Genomic DNA, 25,879 nt, shown 5'->3' with positions numbered 1-25,879 from the left:
CTACTGTTTTATATATATATACACTCTTATTTCATACTTATTTGTATAATATATATAATATTTACATGTCTACTAAGAAGACCTAGATTCTAAGTACATTATCAGGCATGGCACCTCACTGGATAACTTTTAGAACAGACAACTCACTCTCTTAGCCTACACTACACCTTCTGGAATTGTTGTCAAGCGAAAGAGAAGAAAAGAGAAGAGAAAATTAAAAAGTGTGGTATGTCTCTTGCTTTGAGCTCTGGGAATGAAAAACACGACGTAAATCAAGCAAACTAACCACGTCCTTAAAGTCCCAAGCAGCAGAGGTAGACTTGGGAGATTTTATCGTTAAGTTCTGGGAAAACAATACAGCATTGTCTACTTCCAAATAAAGCGCGTTCCTTGTTGTTTTAGCTGCAACCCAACCATCCAAACATTCCTATTAGTATGCTCAATGGGGCATGACTTTTGCTACCCGGTTTGCAAACGCTACATTTCGCTCGGTTTTTTTTTTACGCGCTTCTCCTAAGACCTCAGGGCTGCTACAAAGCGTTGCAATCGTTTTTTTCCCGCCCTGCCTCTGCAGCGAGCCTTCCGCACCGCTCCACGGCGAGGGACCAAAACAGCAACCAAAATATAAAATAAAATAATAAAATATAATAATAATTTAGGGTGCAATTTGCTGCTTTTCGAACGGCCTTCCTCTTCCAACACGGAACTTCTCGAGAAAGCGAGGTCTTTGGCCCGAAATCACGAGAGGAGGGCGAAGTTTGCTTGCTCCTAGCGGTCGGATCTGTAGCTATCTCGCGAGATGTGGGCTGTAGGGTTTGTCGATGGGAGTGGGTGGCTTCGCTGCATAAATTGCCCGGGGCGGCACCCGAGTTGTGACAGTCCTTCGAGAGTTAACGGGCATAGGTTGCGAGCGAGCTTCCTTGTAAAGGTTTTGCAAAGCAACGTCTCCTCTGGTTTTCCCGGGTGAGTAGTTACTTACTCTTTTGGGGCAAGGTGTCTGTTTTAAGTAGCCGTTGCCTAGTAGGGAGGACGGATCTTTCCGTTCTAGCCTCCTCGGAGGAGGTAAAGTAGACAGATGAATGACCCTGCACCTCGGTGTAAAGAACTGTGGCTCTGGAAACACGCTTGCTCGTCCCATCACTTGGGAAAAGTATTTTCCCCTTAGGTTTTCTTGCATGCCCTTGCGAGAAAAAAAAAAGTGGCTGTACCTCTACTCTGAATTTGTAGAATTATAGTGCCTTTTGTTTCTCTTGGACTCGGCTTTAAAGCACCTCGGGTAAGGGTTGTGTGTTTGCAAAGGCTAAAGAAATGCTTGGGTGGGTTTCCAGATGCGTCTTTCCCAAGGCTGCATTTGTATGATAGCAGGCTTCGTGTAAAAAAACAAAACAAAATTGAACTCCGAGAGAAAATATACGGCGCAAAAGGATTGCGTTTGCCCTCGAGAGAAAACTTTGGAAGGGGCAGAAAATGTTGCCAGGGTGAACTAATTCCCCATCCCTTCCTTCTCGATCGATGAATTTGGTGGCTGCTGGGGGGAAAAGGTGTTCAACTTCTCTTACAGCTTTTAGGATTGGGATGTCATTCCAGTCGGTGGGTGTTGGCGGGTAGCTGAAGTATTAGGAATATTTAACGGATGTATTGGCGGATTAAAAGCAAAAGCAAAACCCCAACCCCGCCAAATCAAACCTTTTTCAGAATCGAAACAAATATCCTGCTACGGAAAAGAGACGGAAAGTTTAAATATATGCATTTAAAAGTATGTCGGTCCTAATTTATAAGTAGAACTTGTTTTCTCGCTTACTTGAAAGATCTGTATGTTTCAATTTCCGACATTTCTTCTTTTCCGGTATCTTTAAATATCCCATTTAAATACCTATTTAGTGAATACCCCAATCCTGAAGCTTTAAAAATCTTGAAATTTTTAAAAAGCTTTAAAAATTTAAGATGAGTGAGGAGCAACATGCATCGATTCACAAGGTTCACTGTAGTATAGTGGGTTTGTTCTATAGCGGTTAAGTATATGTGGGTGTTTGTTCAAAAATGGCTTGATTTTTGACTCTTGGGACTGCCTGAGTCACTGCAATTTTCTTGGCAACATTTTCAGACGTCGGTTGCCATTGTTTCCTCCCTTAGGGCTGAGACAGAGTGACTGGCCCAGCCATCAGCTGGCTTTGTGCCTGAAACAGGACTAGAACTCAGTCTCCAGATTTCTAGCTTTGAGCTTTAACCACTAGACCACCTTGGTCTTTTTAGCCACTTAATTACATTCCATTAAATAGTAATGACTGAATTTTGTGGAATATTGAATGGAATGTGTTTTAAGTTTCTTAAAAGACAAAGCAAAATATTCTCTATATGCACACCTCATAGTATAAAGAATACTGCTTTTTATATAACTTTGCCCCATTAAAAAAATACTCTGGTAAAAGTGAAGTCTGCACAATCCTGTGGGCCATTTTGGTTGGCCCTAATAAAGGGCTATCCAATAAAGCTTGTTTATCTTTTGTTTGATTAAGGATGTAAATGTTGTACCAATATTATTGCATAATTTTGAACTCCAATCTTTTTGCTAATTGTATGGCCTTCAGATAAGTTCTTTTTAAAATGCTGGTTAGAATAAAAAGTACCGGTAAGCCTCACTGTATATGCAAAGAAAGCCTGCTGTTGAGTGAAATGTTGTATGCATAGTAGCCAAATAAATTAAAGCAGAACTTCTCAGATTTTTATGACTATACTCAACATCATCTTTTCATAAACTAGATCGACATTTCAGAACATTTTAGTAAGAATAATGCTGTTATGTAATGTGGATAATAAACATGGTTTCAGAAGAATACTGCCACGCCCAGAAGTGGAGCTAAAGTATTTACAATATACTAGTCAAACATATGATATGAAAATTATCAATACATTCTGGAATATAAAAACACTTGTCTGCTTTAATTTTGGAATCAAATTATTAAAGCCTCCTGTTTTATGGTTTTGTATGCAGAACATAGCTCCCAGTTTATTAATCATGATTCAAATTTAAGTTTCCTCTGCTGAATTTTAGCTTTTTAAATTGAGCAAGTTTTGAAGTCAAAAGTCAAACTGTCTTGAAAGTGTTAAAAACACTGAAATAATTTTTGTCAAAATCTTCTAGATGTTTTATGCCTATTGTATGCTTTACTGAGTGTTGCTTAGAAAGAGTACATTTTGGCACTTTTGCACATTGTCCTGCAATATCTAGAAAAGATGTGATTTCCAATATTCAGACTTATAACATCCCCTGCACAAAACACATGTTTAGAAATTAATAAAAGGTATCAAATATTTTGCTGTTGACAAAGATTAAAATTTATTTTAAAAATATTTTTTACTACTTCTAATCCTTTACTAGACTCTAAAACATTCAAGGCAAAAAGATGGCAGCGGTGTTGGCTGATGCCCAGCAGGTATGTCTCAATTAAATAAAGACTATTAGGCCACTTTTGAGGAAGAATTGTGAGTAAATCATCTTGTATTCCGTATTTTTGCAGAACGTAGTTTCCAGGGTTGCTAGTTTGCCCCTGGTGAGTTCCACCTACGATATGGTCTCTTCTGCTTATGTCAACACAAAAGATAATTACCCCTATCTGAAATCTGTCTGTGAGATGGCGGAGAAAGGAGTGAAGACTATTACAGCAGTGGCCCTGACGAGTGCCCTACCCATCATCCAAAAGTTAGAGCCACAAAGTAAGCCATAATACTTCTTCTCCACACCTTTTTGGAACTTTAAGAGTGTGTCCGCTTCATTTCTTTCTGTTTTTTAGCCTGAAAAGCACTTCTAACACCTTTTGCTTATATGATACCCTTACATCTCTGTTGTTCTAGTTCCTTAAAAGAATGTGAACAAAACTTGACACTGGAGTGTTGAAAGCTTGGAAATAGATGTGAAAGGTGGGCAGAATGGTGGATTAGATTAGATTAGATTAGATTAGATTAGATTAGATTAGATTAGAGTTGGAAACTTGGAAATAGGTGTGAAAGGTGGATGGAATGAGAGATTAAATGAGATGAGATGGCAGGAGGTCAGTTCCTCCTAATGTGTCATATGCTGCTTGCTGCATATTACATCCCTTTCTTCGAATTTGAATATGTCACTGGCCCTGACGGCACACAAAATATGTGCGCTCAAACAAAACATTTTCTCAACATGTCATTTGCTGGACCTACTTCAAATAATAACTCTTTGGAGAATGTTTACTAATGTCTGTAGCAAACCTTGCTAATGCCATGGCTGAACTTCGGGTTTTTATAATTTAAAATAGGTTTAGCCTCCGAGATTAACATTCTAATGGCTTATGTGTCAGGAACATGAAAGAACTTTGATTCATAAGATGATGCATAAATAAATAGTTGTTGCTCAAGCTTGCTGTGTCATCACTCTTCACCCACTTCCACCCAAAGACTGCATTTACCTTTCACCTACTTTCTAAATGCCTCACTGTCAGAAACTCCGGCTTATATTTTATACAGTACTCTGTTGTGTGTGGGTGACGACTCAGAGGGAAAATCTAATTTTGCAAAGTGACAAGCAGGCCGGGAAATACTTGGTCATTTTTTAGAGGGCTCTTTCAGTTTGCTATTGGGAACGTTATGTTCAACTTTGCCCTTAAAAGACAAATTCAGGAGGCTTCCTGTTTTATGATGGCAAAAATAAAGCTGAACTAGTTTTTGATACTTCCTTAATTTGGAGCAGCCTGCTGGATCAGACCAAAGGGCCATTTCCAATATTATGCGTCATTGGAAGTTTTGGAGAAAGGTCACAAACTAAGGCTGTTTTAATACCCTTTCATTGTGGCTTGTAAAGAAGGAACTAATAAATAATCTACTAATGACCATTGCTAGACTGGTCTTCCATGAATCTGTCCAGTCTTTTTTTTAAAACCATGGAACAATTGTTCGATGAAGACTAGCTGTTGCTGTTCCACATGTGGGTAGCAAATTCAGTTGTTTAACGATACACTGGCATAACCAGTTTGATGCAGCAGTTAAGGCACACAAGGCTAGAGACCAGGATATTAGGTTCCAGTCCCATGTTGGGCACAAAGCCAGCTGGATGACTTTGGACAGTCATTCATTCTTAGCTTTAGGAAGAAAGCAATAGCCAATTACTTCCACAGGTTCTGCCAAGGTAACTGTTTGGGCTTGTATAGGCAACTGCCAAAGGGCAAGGCTGACATGAAGGGCCCAATTTATTATTTACCGTGTGTGTGTGAAAAAGGTTTCCTTACATTGGTCCTGAACCTACCTGCATTTAGTTCCAGTAAATGACTTTGATTTTCATCATTATATGAAAAGGGAGGAAAAACATTCCTCTCACACACAATGTTAATCTATGTTATGTATAATTTTATATACTTCTGTCATGGCTTTCCTTACGCTGTTTAGTAACGAGTTTAAAGACCACCAATTGCTTTCCTCAAAGAACAGCTATTCCTTTCAAGGAAAGTTTCATAAGAACTCCAACTTTATAGTATATCAAGATACTCGGGACACGTAGAAATAAATGCAGATTTATAGCATTTATTGCCCAATTTCTGACCTAAAAACTTAATTTACTCCTACAAAGATATGCATATGCATACCTACTCAAAGTTTAGACTTTAAGTTGCAGAGGAATTTACCTCATTACAGGTAGCCCTTGAATTCATTCAGCAACAATTTAAATTACACCAGTGCTGAACAAAGGGATTTAGGATTTGTCCTTGAAATTCCGACTACACACCTTGTATCTTCTTTCTTTTGTCTCTCTATCTTCACATATACCCCGCACGGTTTGCTTTTTCTCCTGCCTCCCCACAGTCGTTACCTCTTTTTTTTTTTTTTTTTGGCCTCCCTATGCACACACACTCATGCACCCTGTACCCCCTTTCCCTGGTGTCCCTGTGCTCACACACATGCATTCACCCCATGCCCTTTTTCCCTGCACTTGCCTGCATGGACACAAAAGGTATACTTTTTCCCTGATCTCCCCATGCTCACACACATGCAAATATCTTCTACCCTCTTTTCTGACTGTGTATTCACATGCACACACCCCGCCTCCGCTTTCCTTGGCCTCCCTACATTCTCACACATGCGCATATTCCGTGCCCTCTTGGCCTACCCACACTTGCACATATGTACTCACCCCGTGCCCTTCCCCCCCTTCTCCGGCCTCCCTTTGCTAACTCACAGAGAGTACCACATGCCCTGTTTCTCCAGCCTGCCTGAGCTCATGCCACACCCCAACACCCCCTCCCCCACTCGTATGCAGCCTGTGGTGCACGTAGTTGACACTTTTATCACAACCTCTGGTATTTTTCCACTTGAAAGCCTTTACCTCATCCAGTTTACCTAGGAACCATCTCTTATTTTGAAAACCATCCCTTACTGAACTTTTTTTTTTTTTTTAGAAATCTCCATTCTGGTATTTTTCCATATGCTGTGAGTCTCATGTAGCGCTTTTGTGATACGTGTCCATTCATATCTTCACACATCTTGTGCAGTGATGTGTCTGTATTGTATATGTACACAAATGCACATGCCAAACATCTACAGATGAATATTATTTTACTATGTAGTACAGCCTCCTACAGTAGCCCCATAGAGAGATAGGCGGCAAATAAATTTAACAAATAAATAAATGACACTCCACAACCCTGTAATAACTTTACTTGCCCTTTTGGTACTTTTTCAAATATTGTCAATATCAAATTATTCTACTTATAGTGCCGGATCAATAATTAAAATTGTTGAAATTTAGAATTGTTGGAAGGCATGTCAGAAATACCTGAACTTTGTCATTAATTGTTGCAGTTGCAGTGGCCAATAGCTATGCTTGCATGGGATTGGACAAAGTTGAAGAAAAATTGCCTATACTCTATCAACCAACTGGTAAGGTAGGTTGCTCCAGCATATTTTTATTTGCCTTTAATCCCATCATCTTGTAATTGGGCTGTGTTCAAATGATCTGGATTAGGACTTATCATTTAGAGGTGCGGTTAAATTGGATTAGATCTAATCAACTTCAGGAAGATGTGCAATAAACCTGAAGGGCTGACAATGATGTTAGTCGATAAAAAAATAGGTTCGTTCATGGATTTGACATCTATTGTTTCATGCACAGATTAATTCAAAATTCTCACATATAAAATATCATATAATCTTTCTAGGATAGGAGGTTCCATCTCTCCATAAAACCTGTTCGTATCTCTGAAATGTTCTATACTGTATAATCCGTGAGCAAGGAAGATGCAAAATATTTTTATACAGATAGTCCTTGACTTAGAACAGTTCACTTAGTGACCATTACAACAGCACTGAAAAAAGTGACTTATGACCATTTTTCACACTTACGACCATTGCAGCATCCCCATGGTCACATGTTTTACATTCGGATGCTTGACAACTGACTCACATTTATGACGGGTGCAGGGTCACAGAGTCATGTGATCATCTTTTGTGACCTGACAGGCAAAAGTCGATGGGGAAACCAGATTCACTTAACTATGTTACTAATTTAACAACTGCAATGATTCACTTCACAAATGTGGCAAGAAAAGTCGTAAAATGGAGCAAAAATCTCTCAGCAACATAAATTTTGGGGTCATTTGTGGTCATAAATTGAGGACTGCCTGTGTCTCTTTTTGGAAATGCTCCAAATCACCTCCACTAGCATCTAGAATGCAATTCATTTAGGCCTGGCGACCTGAATGTATTTAAATTATCTTAAGTTCTTTCAACAGAGGCTTTGTTTTCTTTTAAGAGAAGGCAGACATGAAATACAAGTTTATACATTCTGCTTTCTCAATCTACATCTTTTTCTCCTTTACAACAAACCTACGACCTCTTGTTTTTGACGTACCTGATACCTCTTGACATCACTGATCATTAAAGCAAATAGACTACATTTGTATATTCTTTGAGCTACATTTGTATATTCTTTTAACTTGTTCTAGGTGGTTGCCAATGCTGTGGATGCAGTTGTTGGTGCAAAGGACGCCGTGACAACCACTGTGACTGGTGCCAAGGATACAGTCACACACACCCTGAGTGAAGTTGTTGACAAGACAAAAGGGGTTGTTCTGGACAGCGTGGAGCTCACTAAATACGCAGTCCATGGCAGCATTAACACTGTTCTGCAGAGTCGGATGGTGTGCCTAGTGACCATTGGGGTGGATACCGCACTCAGCAAGTCTGAAACTCTGGTTGATCAGTACCTTCCACATACCACAGAAGAGCTGGGTAAGGATCTGCTGGAAGACTCGGAGACCAAAGCTACTACCGTGTTTCCCCAAAAATAAGAACCCCCCTTTTTTTTGCCACCAAAAAAGGCACCAGGTGTTATTTTTTGGGAGGGGGTGTCATCCACTGGCTCAACTTACTTGCGCTCATGGCCCCTGGCCTCCTTTTCACTGTCAGAGGCCTTCAGGAACTTCTGCAGCCAGCAAGGCTGACAAAGCTTTCCTGAAAGCCTCTGCAGCCAATAACTCACACAACAGAACCGGGAGCCCTGTTACTGGCTGCAGAGGCCTTCAGGAAAGCCTTGCCAGCTGCAGAAGAAATAGGCCAGCAAGGCAGGTGTCAGGGTGTGCAAGGCCTGACTGCAACTGTCCAAAGGTAAGTATTAGGGCAGCTCCATCACCACCCCATCCTCACCCTAGCTTAATTTTTACCTGTGCACCCTGGAGTGGGCGGGGTCTTAATTAGGGCTTATTTTGGGTGGTAGGGCTTATTTTGGGCGCACGTGTAAAAATCAAGCTAGGACTTCTTTTCAGGGTAGGTCGTATTTTTGGGAAAACGGTAATACACATGTGGGATGGGAAAGTTTACTGTTTTGATTTGATTAGTAGTTTTTGTTGCAGTGAGGAAGGTAACAATTTTTGCTCTATGCCAATAATTCTCAACCTTAGCAGCTTTAAGATATGTGGACTTCAAGTCCCAGAATTCTCCAACCAGCAATTCTTTATACTTTATTTATTTGGCCAAGTGTGGTTAGGCACACAATTTGTCTCCAGTACTGAAGTACTTGTACTTGCAAAACAATAGAATATAATAATAATACTAAAGTGTACAGCCAATAAAAGGGGGAAGTAAGAATTAATAAAGGATAATTCTGGGAACTGAAATCTGCATATCTTAAAATTGCCACAGATGAGAAAAATGGCGGTATACAAATGCTGGTTTAGAGATTAGTTCTGACTGTGTGCTTTCTAACAATAGAGCCCAGCTTGTAGTCCCTCACCTGTCATGGTTTTTTTCAAAGAATTTATGTTTTTGCAACCTCTGACCCTGAACAGGGAACCCCTTCCTCCTTGTTGTGTGACGATAGTAATTTTTCCTGATTTGAACCAGCCAATTTATCATTAAGGAGTAGTTTGGACTTTGGTGGTATGTACATGGTATGGGCCTGATGACAATAGGTTTGTATAAACTAATAGGTTTATATTTTGACTCTGCAGAGAAAGAAGCTACCAACATTGAAGGATTTGAAACCGGAGACCAGAACCTAAGTTACTATGTTAGACTAGGCTCTTTGTCTTTAAAGTTCCGAGCACGTGCCTATGAACAGGCTCTAAATGCATTTAGGGATGCTAAGCTCAGAAGCCAAGAGACAATTTCTCAGCTCAATTATACTGTTAACCTGGTAAGTATGACATATTTCTTAAGTAGGTTGTATCAGTAATATTGTGGTTTCCTGAACATCTGTATTTTCTTTGCTCTTCCTTTTTTTTTTTTTTGTGGACTTTGAGACTTAATGATACTTGCAAGGTTGAACTCCCATCAAATCTTAAAAATTAAGGTATTTATCACCTGACTAGAGAATAAAATAAAATTACCTGTCACATTTTTTTAATATAACAGAAATAAACTTTTAAAAAACAACAACAACCTTGAGACATCTTCAAGCATCAGTTATGTTCTTTCCTCCAAAAGCTTGTAGACAAAGTACCCCAAATGAAGGCTAGTTAATAATGATATCAAGATTATGGAAAAAAGTTTGATCACTTCTTCAAAACTATGCAACAAATTAGTCACTCCTTCAATTCTCCATGGATGGGTTTTTTTGTTTTGTTTTGTTTTGTTTTTTTGAACAGGGAGGTTCAGTCTTCACTGCTGAATTGCTTTTGTTCCCAGGATCAAATATAAGGTACATGAAACAAGAGCCTAGAACTTAAATAAAATGCCTACCTTGCACATAGGACACATTCGCACATCACACTAAGCGTAGCTTACTTTAACCATAGGTTGTTGAACATAACTAGAGCGTCCTAGTTTCACACAACACAAAGGCATAAATCAAATCTTACAAGTTACAGTGCAAATTGTGCTAAGCCGAACAGGCCACATGACCTCTTCATGTAGAGTGGAAATTGGGTAATTCTGCAGCCAGATAGTTCTTCACAAAGTATCATCTGGCAATAAGTGTTTAAAAACCTCTATAGAACCTTTTTTTCCCCTTCTACAACAGTGGAAAAGGATACCACCATCTTGTAAGCCTTCCAGAAGCAAAGAGGAGTAACCGATGAAATTTGTGTTCTGGCTTGAGCTCCACTCTTCCCCTCTATGATGTTGAATTGAAAATACAAAATGTGGAGCTTGCATCATCTTGATGGCACAATTCATAATTTTTGCGTAATTTCGACTTGTACTGGATACCTGTGGCCTCTCCCATTTAATCTCTGTGGGAAAAGATGGTAATTTTTTCCCATTTCCAGCTCTGACTTCCTTTGGAGAGAGCTCTGTTGGACATATATGTCCAAAGCCACTATACTGCAAGTTTTGTTAATTCAATAGCAACCAAATTAATGGGCATCAGTGTCTGGGGATCTTTCAGAGGTTTTCAACAATGGGAAGAAAATGGGGAGGCTTAGTCTTCAAACATGCATTTCACCTGGCTGTGAACCAAGGGTGAAATGCTCCCAGTTCAGACTGGTTTGGCCGAACCGGTAGTGATGGCGGCTGGTGGTTCAGAGAACCAGCAGCAATGGCGGTGCGAGGCTCCACCCACCCACCCGGTCGTCGTTACTTCCTCCTTTTTTTACCCTCTGCGCATGTGCAGAAGGGTTTGCGCATGCGCAGAGGGTCTGTGCGTGCACATGCACTTCCGAACCGGTTGGGAAGGTAAGTAGATTTCACCCCTGCTTGTGAACCTCTCAGAAGGGCACAGCCAACATAACAGTCGTGAATTACCAGCTATGAGTCACGACTCTTGCAGCTACCAAAAGAGTCACTATTGCTTCTTCTGAGCCAGATGTCCAAAAGAGACCAAAGTTCCCTTTTTTAAAAGTACAGATATAGGATCAGATTCTTAACATCATTTTTTTTTCCTGAGGGCCAGTAGTAATGATACACCAAGAGGAAGTTTGTGTAATTTGTTGGGGGGGAGGGGGTGTCAGGTTTTTTTGGTCATTACTTTAAAAGCAATAAAAATACAGTGGTATGTATGCTTTTGTAAAATTGGGTATGTTGTGCATTCTAGCTGGAATATGCCAGAAAGAACATGACTAATGCTAACGTGAAACTTCAAGATGCCCAACAGAAGTTATATAATTCCTGGACAGAATGGAAGAAAAACATTAGCTCAAATGGCGAGGCTGCTTCACACAGTGCTGAGGTAAGTGGAAAGGAATACATGCTGAGGATACGTCAAGAAAGAACTGATTCCACTTAAAAGTGGTATCTTCATGATTTATATTGTGTTAACAATTTTTTCATTGTGTAACACATGCAGCAGCACTAACAATTAAACCAGAAACATTTTAGTCAAGAGCTGACATCAAATATATGACTTTGCTATCGCTGGATGACAAAGATTTTGCTTCCTGAATACTTCGAGGCATATGTTATAGATTTTTGGCTGCTAATCACAAAAATAATCTGTAAATTAACCTATCGCTGTTCTAAAGAAATCTTCCATTTTTAATACAATGGCAATTTATATCCTTCAATACCTGTTGGTGTTATTGCACACATGAAAAAAACATACAAAAACATGCAACTGTTGTTGAAGCACATCCAGTACACCAGGTCTGTGGAGATCTAAAAGTGTAGTGGTTGTGCTGCTTGGAATGTAGCTCAGATATACCAAGTTTTGCTCAAATCAAATCATGGTTACTTACACAAATGGGACAGCTGTGCAAAAGAGTCATTTTAATCAAAAAGATATATTCCAAAAGAATTTGATTCCAGGACAGAAAAATCTGGCACATGAACCATTTGTTGACCTGTCAAAGATATTTTTGCCTCCGCTTCACATACAACTCATGATTGATGAAAAATGTTGTGAAAGCAATGAACAAGTAAGGTGAAGGTTTTCGTTATTTGAGATAGATGTTTCCAAGATTAACTGATGCAAAGATTAAGGAAAGCATTTTTGTTGGTCCGCAGATCAGATAATGTCACCAATGACAAGCAGTTCAAAGATCTATTAGTGGAGCCAGACAAAATTGCCTGGAAAGCATTCAAGGATGTGTTGAGAATTTTCTTGGCAACTACAGAGCACTAAACTACATTCAGCTGGTTGGCAAACTTCTTACAGCATGCAAGACCATGAAGTGCAACATTTCACTTAAGATACATTGTCTGCATTCACATTTGGAATTCTTTCTCAAAAATGACAAGTGCTGTCAGTGACCCATATGGTGGAAAGTTTCACCAGGACATTGTCACAATGGAAAAATAGTATTAGGTCAATTGAAATCCATCATTGCTGTCTGACTACAGTTAGGTACTACAACGAAATGCATTTGATGCTATGTATAAATGAAAATCAGCGGCAAAATGCTTTGGGCCCAGTTAAAGTCATGCAGTGTTGGAAACATGCAGTTAAATACTTAGAATTATTAAAAGTTAATTTCGTATTTCTCAAGATCCCTAAGTGATAGTCATTCTGAAATTATATTTGCTTTCAGTTTGAAGAGGTCTATCACAAATCGCCTAAAGTCTTTCAGGAAGCAAAACTTTTGAAAAAAATTGAATCTCATAGAGAAGCTGATGAAGAAATTAATATAAGTAGACTAGAGCACAAGAGGAAATAAACAGCTTCATTTCACTGCTTCACACTTAGAGAATAGCAGTGTCTCCATTGCACTGATTATTTTCTGCCAGTAATTACCTTTTGTTTGGCTTCTGGTTTCAAATGCTGAGTATACCTGAAGCACTTAACAATAAAATGTCCTGAAAAATTTCCTTAAAACTACAGCTATGATATTGTATTTAGGATTAAACCACTCGCTTAAATTTAATTCTTGTTTCTACTATTCATTAATTGCTTCCTTCCAAAAAGCTTTTATAGAAAATAATGAGCTGTAAAGGCAGTATTTCCTTCTCCTTAAAAAGCTTTATAGGATACAAACCAGTATAAGGATCAGTGGAATATAACTGAAGAGTTCAAAACGCTAGATATTAATGGAATATGAACTGAAGAGTGCAAGGCAGACTTTTAAAAAATCAATTCTACCATCGTTACAAATTCTCCTCCTGTTCTAGAGGATTGAAGAGTTTCTTATACAGCATGAAAATTTTATTACGCTGCAGGTGGAAAGAAGAATTGGCAAACTATTTTGATCTCTGCTGCATCCTACAGGAGGGCAGATGGATCCATTCCACATTGCGTGGGTTGAAATAGCAATAGCATTTAGGCTTCTATAACACCCCAGTGCTTTAAAGGCACTTTCTAGGTGGTTTACAATGTAGAAGTGTTATTTGCATATTGTCCCCAACAATCTGAGTCCTCATGTTACCAACCTCGGAACGATGGAAGGCTGAATTAATTTTGAGCCCTGTCAGGATTGAACTCCAGGCTGTGGGCAGAGTTTGCCTGCAATACTGCACTTTAACCACTGTGCCACCGGGGCTCATAAATAAAGGTGGGATTTGATCAAATCATATTACAATGCCCCAGCTAAATCCAATTTTGCTTCCAAAGTTGGTTATGTCCATACGGGAAGTTCTTGCTCCCCTTATAACTTACTTAATAGGCTTTCCTACGTCCTTCGCTAATGAAGCATTGCAAAGATACTGTTTTAAGTGGTGAAATTTAAAAAACTATTTGCAAAAGAACTATTCGTCTACTAAGAGCTGTTTTCTTTTTTCAGCACATTGAATCACGCACTCTAGCGATTGCACAGAACCTCAGTCAGCAGCTTCAGACAACCTGCCTCACGCTGGTGTCCAGCATACAGGGTTTGCCACAGAACATTCAGGACCAGGTTCACCACGTTGGGGAAATTGCAGGAGACGTGTACAAAAGCTTCCGGTCAGCCTCTTCTTTCAGAGAAGTGTCTGACAACCTTCTTACCTCCAGTAAAGGGCAGTTGAAGAAAATGAAAGAATCGTTGGATGACGTGATGGATTATCTTGTTAACAACACACCCCTCAACTGGCTGGTAGGTCCCTTTTACCCACAGTTGGCTGGCTCTCTTAAAGGTGAGCACAAAGGTGAAGGGGATAAAAAAACCAACCAGGAGAACAAACGGCCTGAAGAAAAGGAAGAATAAATTGCGGCGGGCAAATGTACACTTTGTGCCCTAACTAACACGGTGGCTTAGCCACTAGCAGAATTTTGTCCTATTTCCATTAGTCAAAGGGAACTGTCATAATGAAATAGTGTTGCACATTTAAGTTGAATTGTATGTCCTTCACTTAAGTGGACTGAAAAATGTGGGTGCCTTATGACTTCTAAACCTCAGCTGATCACATTGGAGACCACACCTTGTTCAGCTGTTTAGCTATGAAGCCCCATCTTCATATATTGAAATATATTTAAAACAAAACTTTCCAATGTATATTAGAAAATAAAATAAACCACTTAATTAGAAAATAATTTTGGAAAAAATACACTAGGGTAATCAGAATATCGGTGCCTTGCATTCATGCTATTTCTTAAAAGACATAAGCCACATTATTTTAAATACTAAAAGAGCACTCTGATCAACTTCCCTACTCTGTTTGAATGATGTTTATGACTAACCCTTTTCCAGAGTTCCTCGTGTGCTGTGAACATTTATAGTATTTAAAATTCTAAGACTTTGTACTACTTAATCACTCCATTGGAAGTAACCTCGAGTATTATGCACTCAATTCGATTCATGCTGTGTGTACGCGGGTATGTAGCTTGTCTTCGGCAGCTCTTCGCCTTGGAATTCTCCATGTATGCTCTCAAGTAATAAATGCTTCAGCAGCCAAAGTCTGTCTCTTGAATTGTGTAAGCAAGTATGGTTACAAATATTCTATATTCTATATTGTGACTCAATTATTATTGAGCTGGGTTGTATTTTAAAACTGGGTGAATATAAACTGGTTCCTTAATCGGCATTTCATGCATTACATCTAAATTAGATGGGCTCAATGTTGCTGCCGCATTTGTTTCCTTCTGTGGCTCCCCATCCAGCTTTACTAACTATCTGCTGCTTAAGCGTTACTATTTCAGCTTAATCTGATCGTACTTTCTGTTGCTTGACAGGGCTCTCAAAGGGAGGGTTGTGATTTGGTGGTTATTTTTTTTAAGCTACTGGGGTCCAGTTCAGACATCCTGTGGTCTTGGACAATCCATCAGATTGTGTAATAGTCCCTGACTCTTATAATTGAGAATTTGTGGATATGAAAAAAATGTTTATCCCAAGCATACATGTATGTCTTTTGTTTTATTGCTTGGCTGTATTACACTAGCAGTTTCCAAAACTTCCAAAACACTGTGATAATAGTTTTGTCTAAATATAGAAAAAGCAGGCTGTAGAATGAGAGGTGATATGTTCTCAATGACTAAGAGTCTATTCAAATTGATAAAATAGAATAAAACAGCAAGGGAGCTGTTTTTAGGTCACACTTCTGTAAATCTGGATTTTCAACAAATCATGAGTTAAGATAAAGGTAAAGGTTCCCCTGCACATGCGTTCTAGTCGTTTCCGGCTCTATGGGTGGTGCTCATTTCCATTTCTAAACCGAGGAGCCAGCGCTGTCCAAAGACGTCTCCGTGGTCATGTGGCTGGCATAACTAAATGCCAAAGGCACACGGAGCGCTGTTACTTTCCCACCAAAGTGGTTCCTATTTTTCTACTTGCGTTTTTTATGTGTTTTCGAACAGCTAGGTTGGCAGAAACTGGGACAAATAACGGGAGCTCACTCCATTACGGGGCGCTAGGATTCGAACTGCCAATCTTCTGATTGACAAGCTCAGCGTCATAGCCACTGAGCCACAGCGTCCCTAGACTAATCACGAGTTAGTGTCTAAATTTCCTTCCTTAATGCATTCCTGAAGTTACTAAACGGCGCTAATTAACTTCTTAGCTTATTTTGGCATATCACCTTTTGGGCATTATCTAGTTACTTAAACAGATAATGTTAATTTCAGCAGCAATCTAACAAAATAATGCTTCTTAAGTTACAATGTGTTATCTCGATATAGAACGGCAATTTAACCCATAAATTTGAGAACACTTGTTTGGATAGATATGCATAACTACCGTATTTTTCGGAGTATAAGACGCACCATAAGACGCACCTACCTTTTTTGGTGAAGAAAAGAAGAAAAAGAAATCTCCCTCTGTCTCTACCTCTGAGCAATTTTGCCTGGTTATAGCAAACAGCCTGCTTTACTTTCATTTTCATTTTCAACATAGCTTGATTAGCACAAGGAAAAAAAAATGTGCTCCAGCAATTTACCTCTTTACAGCAAGCAGCAGAGCCCTGTGCAAAACAGCTGAGAGCAAATTAGCTTAAAGTCAGGAGGCTGATCTAATCAACTTGTGGTAATTAGGCTGTGCTGAAGCTGAAAAGAGCTGTTTTTTCTTGCTGTTTGCTTGCAAGGAGGTAACTGCTGCAAGGCAGAGGCCAAAGGGTGGGGGCCAGTGGGTGGGCAGGGCCTCATTTGGTGTATAAGACACACCTAAATTTTCACCCCCTTTTAGGGGGGAAAAAGGTGCATCTTATACTCCGAAAAATACGCTGTTTTCTTCAGGTTGCACAATTCCATCTGTGCATTGACTTCCTGCAGTAAAATAAAATGGCACAAGATATTCTAAATCATTTTAAAAATTGGACCTAAGAGCTAATTATAGATTTAGGAGTATTCCTGCTTTGAATATAGGAAATTGATCTGGGGCACAATTTTGGCATTATATCAAAACAGAGCAAAGCACAGTTTCTTAACTTGGTTCAGTTGTATGGACAAAAACACTCGTAATATTCTTGGTTAGTATCATTGGCTTTTATAAAATAGTAAGAGCTGGTTTAAAAAACATTAAAATGTGCCGTAGCAAAGTTGACTTGAAGAAACAGTGGCGGGCAATCTTTCTCAGATACAATTCCATATTAGGAAGGCGGAATAAAAATTAAAGTAGAACATTTAGAAACATGTTAGTTTTTAAAATATCATATGGCTGCCTTTCAAGAGCAAATTGAGTTAGGGCTGTCTGTGTAAGTGGACTGCTAGAGCTTCAAGTTGCACATTATTTTGTGCAACAGGATTAAGGTGGTCTCACGGCTTCCATCGTTCTGAGGTCAGTAAAATGAGAACCCAGATTGTTGGGGCCCTCTAATTTAGAGAGGGCTGTAAAACACTATAAAGTGGTATATAAGTCTAACTGCTATTGCTATTACTTGCTCTAATGCACGCTCCTCTGGTTACACTTTCTTGTACAAAAATATTGAATAGCTTCTCTTAAGTTCAGAAGACCATTTCATAAAATGTCAGTAATAATTATCCTCCAGCTACTAGACCAGGGGTGGGTTCTACTTACCTTTATTACCGGTTCGCAACGGGAGCTCACACACAGATCGTCAATTATGATGTCCAGGCGGGTGGGCGGAGCCTCCCGTCGCTTTTACTACCGGTTCTAAAGAACTGGCCAGAACCAGGAGCAATCCACCATTGTACTAGACTCACTATAAAATACAGAAACAATGGTCAATACGGTTTTTGAAAATAAAATTGTCACCTGCTGTCTCAAACATTAGGGGCCAGATGTTCCTACTTGGGAAGTTTCATAAAAATAAATTAAGAGCTCTGCCTTGTCAGTGCTTATTTTTTCCCCATAAGATAAGAGGGCTGGAAGAAACGTGATGGTGACTGACAATAGATTGGCTCTTTCATGAGGTAAAGATAGTGGTTTAAATACACTACACTGCAGAAGACGTGATACATTATGTAGTTGATGCTGCCTTGCTATTGTAAACATGCAACAAACTTTACAAAGGAAGTTTCAGAATATCAGATTAAACAAAACTACAAATGATCAAAATAAATTAGCATTAAGATTTATTTATTAAATTTACAAGCTGCCTGTCTGGCTCTGGGTGGCTTAAAATGAACATTAGATACAAAATAAAAAACAAGGCAAGAATGGTACATTTGTGATATCTTCCCTGTTAAGTCCATCATCCGCTCATAACAGAGCCCCCATCAGGACTCCAAGCCAAGCAGCTGAGCCATTGCCATTCCTTCAAAAAAGATATAAATAACAACATCAGTATAGAAAATCTGAACTACATTTGTTGCCCAAATTGCATTGCAGGTCTGAGCCTTGAACTTATATGAATGCTTTGTGATCATCTTTGGTTCTTCTCTGAAAACCAGGCAACAGGGCCTGGTGGCTCAGCAGACCGATAGCATTGTGATTAACACCAGCTGTCTGCAATTACTGTAAGTTCGAATCTCACCAGGCTCAAGGTTGACTCAGCCTTCCATCCTTTCTAAGGTAGGTAAATTGAGGACCCAGTTTGTGGGGGCAATAAGCTGACTTTGTATAAATATACAAAAGTATGAAGGCTATTGCTTAACGCATTGTAAGCTGCCCTGAGTCTCCGGAGAAGGGCGGCATATAAATCAAATTTTAAAAAATAAATAAATAACTTCATAGACCAAAATGTTTTGGCTCTAAAAAAAATCGATTCCAAATTCAAACTTGTACTAGCTGCTTGGTAGTGATGCTAGGCTGGAAGACTGGCAGTCTTTAAAAGCATTCTGAGATGTTTTGGCACAAAGTTGGATAATACAGTAATTCCTTAAAACACATGGTACGTCTACATAGTGCTTTGACAACAATGCTGAAAATATAAATACATAAACATAAATAACATACACAAAAATAAACTTATAGACAGAAATGTCAATTGGTACCCGACACCAATTATTATCTGGTGCCTGGTAGGAAAGAGGCCTTAACTTCTGATCTGGTGAACTACATCTCCCATTTTTCCTGATCCTTGACTGTGACCAATACTGATGGGAGCTGTAAAGTAAGGTCATTTGGAAAGCCACAGACTTCTCTCTACCCCAAAAGTGATTCCTATTCCTTTAAAGCAGGGCTCTGCAACCTTAAACACTCAAAGAGCCATTTGGACCCTTTTCCCACAGAAAAGAAAACACCGGGAGCCACAAAACCCTTCCTGTGCCTGACTATTTCTTGAGCAGCCACAAAACTAGCAAATGTAGTTGAATTAAATGTTCTATTTTCTTCTGAAACTTTTCTTTTCTTGGATTTATCCATGGTTGGGCTACCGGGGGTTGAAAAGCTCAATAAATCGCATGCTGGCCGGTGCCGCACATTGGCGGTTGTGATGCATATTTTGAATGACGGAGCCGCAGCAGAGGGGTGAAAGAGCCACGTGTGGCTCCAGAGCCGCAGGTTGTTGACCCCTGCTTTAAAGGAAGATAGAAATACAATAGGCTTTAAGTTTTGGCCAAGAAGTTTTAAAACAAATTCATCTTAAAATGCTGAAGCAGCATGTTTTTAGGCCCTGTGCCTCTTTTCTAGGGACCCACATGCAGTGTTATGATATATAGAAAAATGATGTGGCTACTGGCACAAGGTCATAATATTGCATCTGTCAGGCTCCCCACTCCCACCCCATGCCCCAGATCACTGATGTTGGGGATTTTAAAAAGGAAGCTTTGACAAGAACTGCAAATTAATGCAAAGTCTCTATGGATCACAGTGGCATATAAGACCTATTCCTTTTAATAATAAAATATTGTAAAGAAAGCTACAATACCAATTGGGAGAGAAAATAATTATACAGAGAGAAGAGTTATAATAACTTAAGCTTTTATTAACTAAACAACTTAATAGTAAGTATATATCGATTTAACTTAAGCAAAAAAAATTGCTTTCAATGTAAGCACAACATCTCCCAAAGGTCCTAGGATTTCTGACCTTAATGAAATGTTGCATACACCTCTGCAGTCACATCAGAGGTGGTATTCAGCAGGTTCTGGAGAACCGGTAGCAGAAATTTTGAGTAGTTCAGAGAACCAGTAAATACCACCTCTGACTGGCTCCGCCTCCATCTATTCTCAGAGTCCCAGCTGATCGGGAGGAAATGGGGATTTTGCAGTGGAGTGTGGAGAGAATGGAGATTTTACAGTATCCTTCCCCTGCCATGCCCACCAAGCCACGCCACGCCATGCCCACATAACCAGTAGTAAAAAAAAATTGAATCCCACCACTGAGTCACATGACTATATTTTGGATACTTGGCATATAGGTTCCCATTTATGTCTGGTTGTAGCATCCCAAAGTCATACGACCACAATTTGCAAAGATTTTTCCTGATTTCTGCTGATATTTCCTGATTTCTTCAGTTTTCGTTCAAAAAAAATCCTAAATGCGAAGGACTACCTATAATTTGCTATTCAGTTAGTGATGTCCCCAATCTTTATAACAATGTAAAAATACATAAAACCAGTGAATAGATTCTGTCTCAGTAAACAGCTGTTCATTGTTGGCCTGAATTTCAGGTAGGAACTTTTGTTGTTTTTTGATAACCGAACAGCAAATTACAGGTAGCTCTCTGCAATTAGGATTGGTCATGAAGGACATAAGATAAGGCATCCGTGTGACTGCACCTGATTTTACAACTGTTTTATATGGGAGTCATTAAGTGAATCAGATGATTGTAAGTCAATCCATTCTCCAGACTGGGCTCTCTTATTTTCTCATCCTCCATAGTTCTGATAGACATTTCAAGGAACAAAATGTTGTGAAAACAGTTGCCTCAGGTTTAAATCTTGGAGGCTATAAATTACTTAATATTCATCTGTGGGATTTCTGGCAGGTGACAAAAGGAAGTCTTTAACCATTTTTCCAGCTCTATAAAATTAGAATTTCTAAACCTTTTTTTCTTTTTGCTGACTGATTAGCAACCATGGTTCCACAAACAGATGTCTTAAATGCATCCTAGAGTATTAATATAGGAATACAGCCATGATTTATTTAAAAAATGAGCATATGTCCTTCTTCATCTACTTCATAAAAAAGTACTGCATGCTGAAATATTAAAATACCATGTAGAATTAAGGTATAATTTTGAAATTTCAGAGTGAGAGTCCTTGGAGCACAGTCTAAGATTGCAGCGGGGCCTATTGAGAAGTCCCACAATTTGGTTCACCAGAATATAAGAAATAAATAATCTATTCTAAAGCCATTTTGATATGCACAAGAAAAAAAGTATGCAGTATTCACTACATTTTAGATTTTAAAAAACACCGAACATCTCTTAACTGAATTCGGTTAAGTGCTTGCAGTGATTTTGAATTTTCAGAATAAAGTACGGTAGGTCTTTTGAAGTCTTTAGTCTAGCTGAGTTCTTGCGCTCCATTAAAATCGTCAATACAACTTGTATATTGAGGTATTGAGGAATACATTGTAGAGAAAAATCTATGAGCTTTTTTTCTGAAATACTTTGCAGTTAACTGGAGCAAAAAATGACATTAGCTACCATCTTTACTATCAAAAAGTAAAGGACCCTTTACTGCCACAGGGCTTGTACATTACTTTTTAAACAGTTATTAAATATACAGTACTAACTACCCTTATGTGCTTTTTTAAACATCCATTAGTACAGTTTCATCAAATGTAGATCCTAGATCTCAAAGAACAGAATATATGATATATCAAAATAATATATAGTTATACTTTTCCCAGCTGATTGCAAACTTAAATTTAGTCTGTCTACTATTCCAACTCATTATTTTAAGTACTACACCTCCACATAGTCAAAATATTTCTCTCAATGTTTTTTAAGTATTCAGTCAATAACCAGCACAAAAAAGCAGAGAAATAGAATACACATACACACACACACACACACACACACTATAACAATCCCCACCACAAAACAACTCAGCAGGAGAGGAAATTCTCAAGGTCAATTCCAATCATTTTAGATAAATTAAAAGAATGATGTATGCATTTATGTCATGTCCTACCAGTAGTCACATACATACAGTAATTAGTGAGATAACAGGAATCTGAAGACTATTATTAGCAACTAGCTGTACCCGGCCACGCGTTGCTGTGGTTCAGTCTTGTGGGTATACAATATTTTTTGATCGAGCGCCAATAATTTCTCTCTGTAGCTCAAGTCACGCCTACTTTGCCTCCGTTCCACCAGTCTTTTCACTCGGTCGATTGGATTCAGACCTGAGTTGCCTTTCTGTATGTTTCTTTTTGGACTGTAACGTCGTTTAATCAATTGCTTTCTTGGACTTTTACCTATTTGGTGTTTGTATTGGGAGAGCTGCGCATCATGGGATTGGCGGAGGCCTCCGCCCGGGCTGCTGTCGGTGAGTTTACGTTCCTGGGGCTCTGGGATGCTGGCCGCCGACAAATAATTTGAATCCAGCAGCCATCCAGAGGTTTGTCTTCGGACGCCTCCGAGGATACTTTGCCGCGGGTGTAAGAAGGTGAAGCTGGTATAACCGCCTTCACCTTTACAGCTCTCCGCACCACAGGCGGCATCGGGGTCCCTGCCAAAGGTATGGCATACTCCGTTAGTTGGGAGGACGCTTCGCAGCGGTTGACATTTCCCGCCATTTTGCTTGTGAGTTTAGCGGCGGCAGTGCTGAGGGGAAAAGACCCGGCTCGCGGCTGCCATTGTGGTGCTGCGACGTTAAAGTCATAAAATATTTAGTATAGCGTGTGTTGCTTTTACGTCCAACAGATGGCGCTGTTTTTCAAAAACATGTTTTTACCATTTTTACCTGTCACAGGTGTGACATCTATATAATATAGGTATATAAAAACACGCGCGTATTCGAATGCAACGTTGTGTCCAAATTTCAAAGCAATTGGTGAAGAACTTTCGGAGCGGAGATTTAAGATTTTGAACAAACGAACATTTACATTTTTATTTATATAGATAAAATCATTTTATTTTAATATACAAATGAAGAGATGGGATTTTCCTAGTTGTATCAGGATATGCTGCAGCAAAGATGAAAGGGGTACAGTGCATTAATGCAAAGTTATGTTCAGTCCATTGACTAACTTTTCAGTCAAAATACTGGAGTATCATATTTTGGAGTGTCGTATTTCATTAACAGAAATGATGTGAAATAAACCTGGACTAGCAGTTGGTCTCCAGGAGTGTTCATTGTCTTTAAAATTGTAATGAAAAGTTATTTCTGGTAACATTCAATCAGACTCTTTGTGAACATTATTAGTATTCTCAGTTTTTTTGAATAATGATATTTTTTTTCTAGTTATCTGTATCTTGTGTATTTAAGAGATTACAACTCTGTATGATAACAACCACCCAGTTGGGTTGGGCCAACGAGGCATCTCTCTATTCTGTCACTTGGTTTATACAATTGGATGCGCTCAAACAGGAGATGAAAACTTATCCTTCTTTATTCTATCGTTGTTTCCTTGCAACTAGTTTTATGAGGCATGCTATTGAAAAAAACTGTCTCCCATTAATTTATCCAATCCCCTTTTAGAACTCCCCCGGTTAGTGATATCACCATGTTTTGTAATAAGGATTCCACAAATTAATTGGGCACTAGCTTCGACATATGACCACAACTGAACCCAAATTTTCTAAGTGAAACACTTATTAAGTGCATTTTGCCCATTTTACGACCTTTCTTGCCACAGTGGATAAGTGAATCACTGCAGTTGATAAGTTAGTAACATTGTTGTTAAGTGAATCTGTTTTCCCCATTGACTTTGCTTGCCAGTAGGTCACAAAAGGTGATTGCATGACCTCTGGATACTGCAACCATCATAAATAAGAACCAATTGCCAAGCATCCTAATTCTTTTTAAGTGTTTTTAATTGTTTTGTTTATCGTTTTAATTAATGGGGCCAAATCTATATATATTTTTTAACTGTATTTTAATATTTGTAATTGATGTTTTTATTTGGCTGTTCACCGCCCTGAGTCCTCAGTGAGAAGGGCGGTATACAAATTCAAAATAAAATAAAAATAAAAAATAATGATGATCACATGATGATGGGGATGCTGTGAAGGTTGTAACTGAAAAAGTCTTTTTTTTCCAGTCCCATTGTAACTTTGATCGGTCATTAAACGAACCTCCTAAGCTTAATGTTGGGGTAAGGTGTGGGAGGAAAGTGCGTAGAATTCAAATGTTGCCTTCAAATTTATTTGAGATTATTTTTTCTATAGATTCCAGATTTCACTATCACAGAGTTGTCTTCAGAATCTGATGAGATACCGGACATCTCGGATTTGGACGAAGAAGGACTGCCTGACTATTCCCATGCAAATGGCCCAATCACCATGGAACAAATAGTGGAAGCATAAGAAAAAACTGTTCCTTTAAATACAATGTATGTGTGTGCTCTGTGTGAGTGATGTGCATCTACTTGCATATAGATACACATGCAGTGCATATGCACACTTAATTACAATTCTGCTTTATGGGATGATAGCTATTGGAGAGTGCATCTTTGTTTAATTTAGATCAGCCAACATTCAGCTTCTTGATTCATTGTTATAGAACACAGACAAGTATTTTAAGATAAGTCATAGATGCTTTAGGTGATAGATAAATGTATTGAAATGGTCTTAAACGTCCTTTGAAGCTTAGACCACAATTGGGCCAATAATGGCTTTTGAAGCAATAGCCTTAACAATTCACCTGAAATGTGGCCTATGAGATGATTTGCTGTCTTAAGTTTCCTTCCTTTCTTAGCAAAGCACTTATGCTGAGCAACATATCTATATTTTAACCCGTTGCAAAAACTTCAAACTAAAATAATACATTGCTCAATTCTCCGTGATTGTTCATTTCTCTGTAATTGTGTGATTAGGTGTATTAAACTTTTGAAACAATTTTCTTATACTCTTTGCCCTACCCAAATACATTGGGAGTGCAATTCCCAGATGACAAGGCACACAATCCCAACACATTTGGGAGATCCATAGTTGAGAAAGGCTGTTTTAATGCAATGAAAATATTTAGTGTCTCTTTAAAGTATAAGGTTCTTGTCCAATATGTCAGTGCTTTAATAACATATCAACCAAAATGTTATTAAAGTAATAAACCTATATTCTGGCTGTGGATTCACATAACTTGATACCGCTCCCTAAAATCCATTGCAGATAGAAAACTGGCAGCTACATAGAGGAAATACTATTTTTATTTTAAATAATTAGGTTAAAGCACACAACTCCCCATTAGATTTTACATTTATATAAGAATAAAGTTTAAGATTTAAATGAGTCTGAAGAGAAGTAATGTACACACTCAAAAAGGATATATGAAAACTACCTTCTAAAAGGGGAGGAGTTTGAAGAAAAGAACAATAAAGATGCAAGTACTATGATGGCAAAAATATGAGAAAATGGCATTTATCCTGCAGGTTCTGCTCATTGTAGAAGTGTGATTGTTATTTGTTGTCATCACCATTCTTTTCTTATGCCACTGGAACTTTGTTTCTATTTGTTGTGGGAATATGAGGACATTTCTTGGTGCTAATTTAGTAGATTCCATAAAGCTAGGGTTAAAAAATAATTTACTTCCTTTGTAATGTAAAGCAAGCGTCTTTAATATCAGATGTAGTATGTAAGTTGTTAGAAATATTTACTGAAATCTCTTGGAAATAAAGTTTGAACTGATATTTGA

General features: G+C 38.7%; 1 protein-coding gene across 1 annotated transcript; it reads left to right on the top strand.

Annotated features, from left to right (window-relative positions):
• Window positions 1-785: 785 nt before the first annotated feature.
• PLIN2 (perilipin 2) lies at window positions 786-25,879 on the top strand. The gene is made up of 9 exons (XM_034410502.2): window positions 786-963; window positions 3,380-3,434; window positions 3,519-3,714; window positions 6,823-6,905; window positions 7,965-8,250; window positions 9,468-9,652; window positions 11,489-11,623; window positions 14,106-14,396; window positions 24,418-25,879. Exons 2-9 carry the CDS (start codon window positions 3,405-3,407, stop codon window positions 24,553-24,555), a joined length of 1,344 nt encoding a protein of 447 aa, XP_034266393.2. The 5' UTR covers window positions 786-963; window positions 3,380-3,404; the 3' UTR covers window positions 24,556-25,879.

Source organism: Pantherophis guttatus, chromosome 2 (assembly GCF_059756535.1).
Source record: "Pantherophis guttatus breed Tessera chromosome 2, ASM5975653v1, whole genome shotgun sequence".
In the NCBI taxonomy this organism is placed as follows: domain Eukaryota; kingdom Metazoa; phylum Chordata; class Lepidosauria; order Squamata; family Colubridae; genus Pantherophis; species Pantherophis guttatus.
The sequence above is the reverse complement of the archived record's forward strand: the minus strand, read 5'-3'. Positions and strand labels throughout refer to the sequence as shown.

Coding starts and splice junctions, on each gene's coding strand:
- PLIN2 (XM_034410502.2), top strand. CDS start 3,405: ATGGCAGCGGTGTTGGCTGATGCCCAGCAG. Junction 8,251..9,467: donor ACATACCACAGAAGAGCTGG/GTAAGGATCTGC, acceptor TTGACTCTGCAG/AGAAAGAAGCTACCAACATT. Junction 9,653..11,488: donor TCAATTATACTGTTAACCTG/GTAAGTATGACA, acceptor TGTGCATTCTAG/CTGGAATATGCCAGAAAGAA.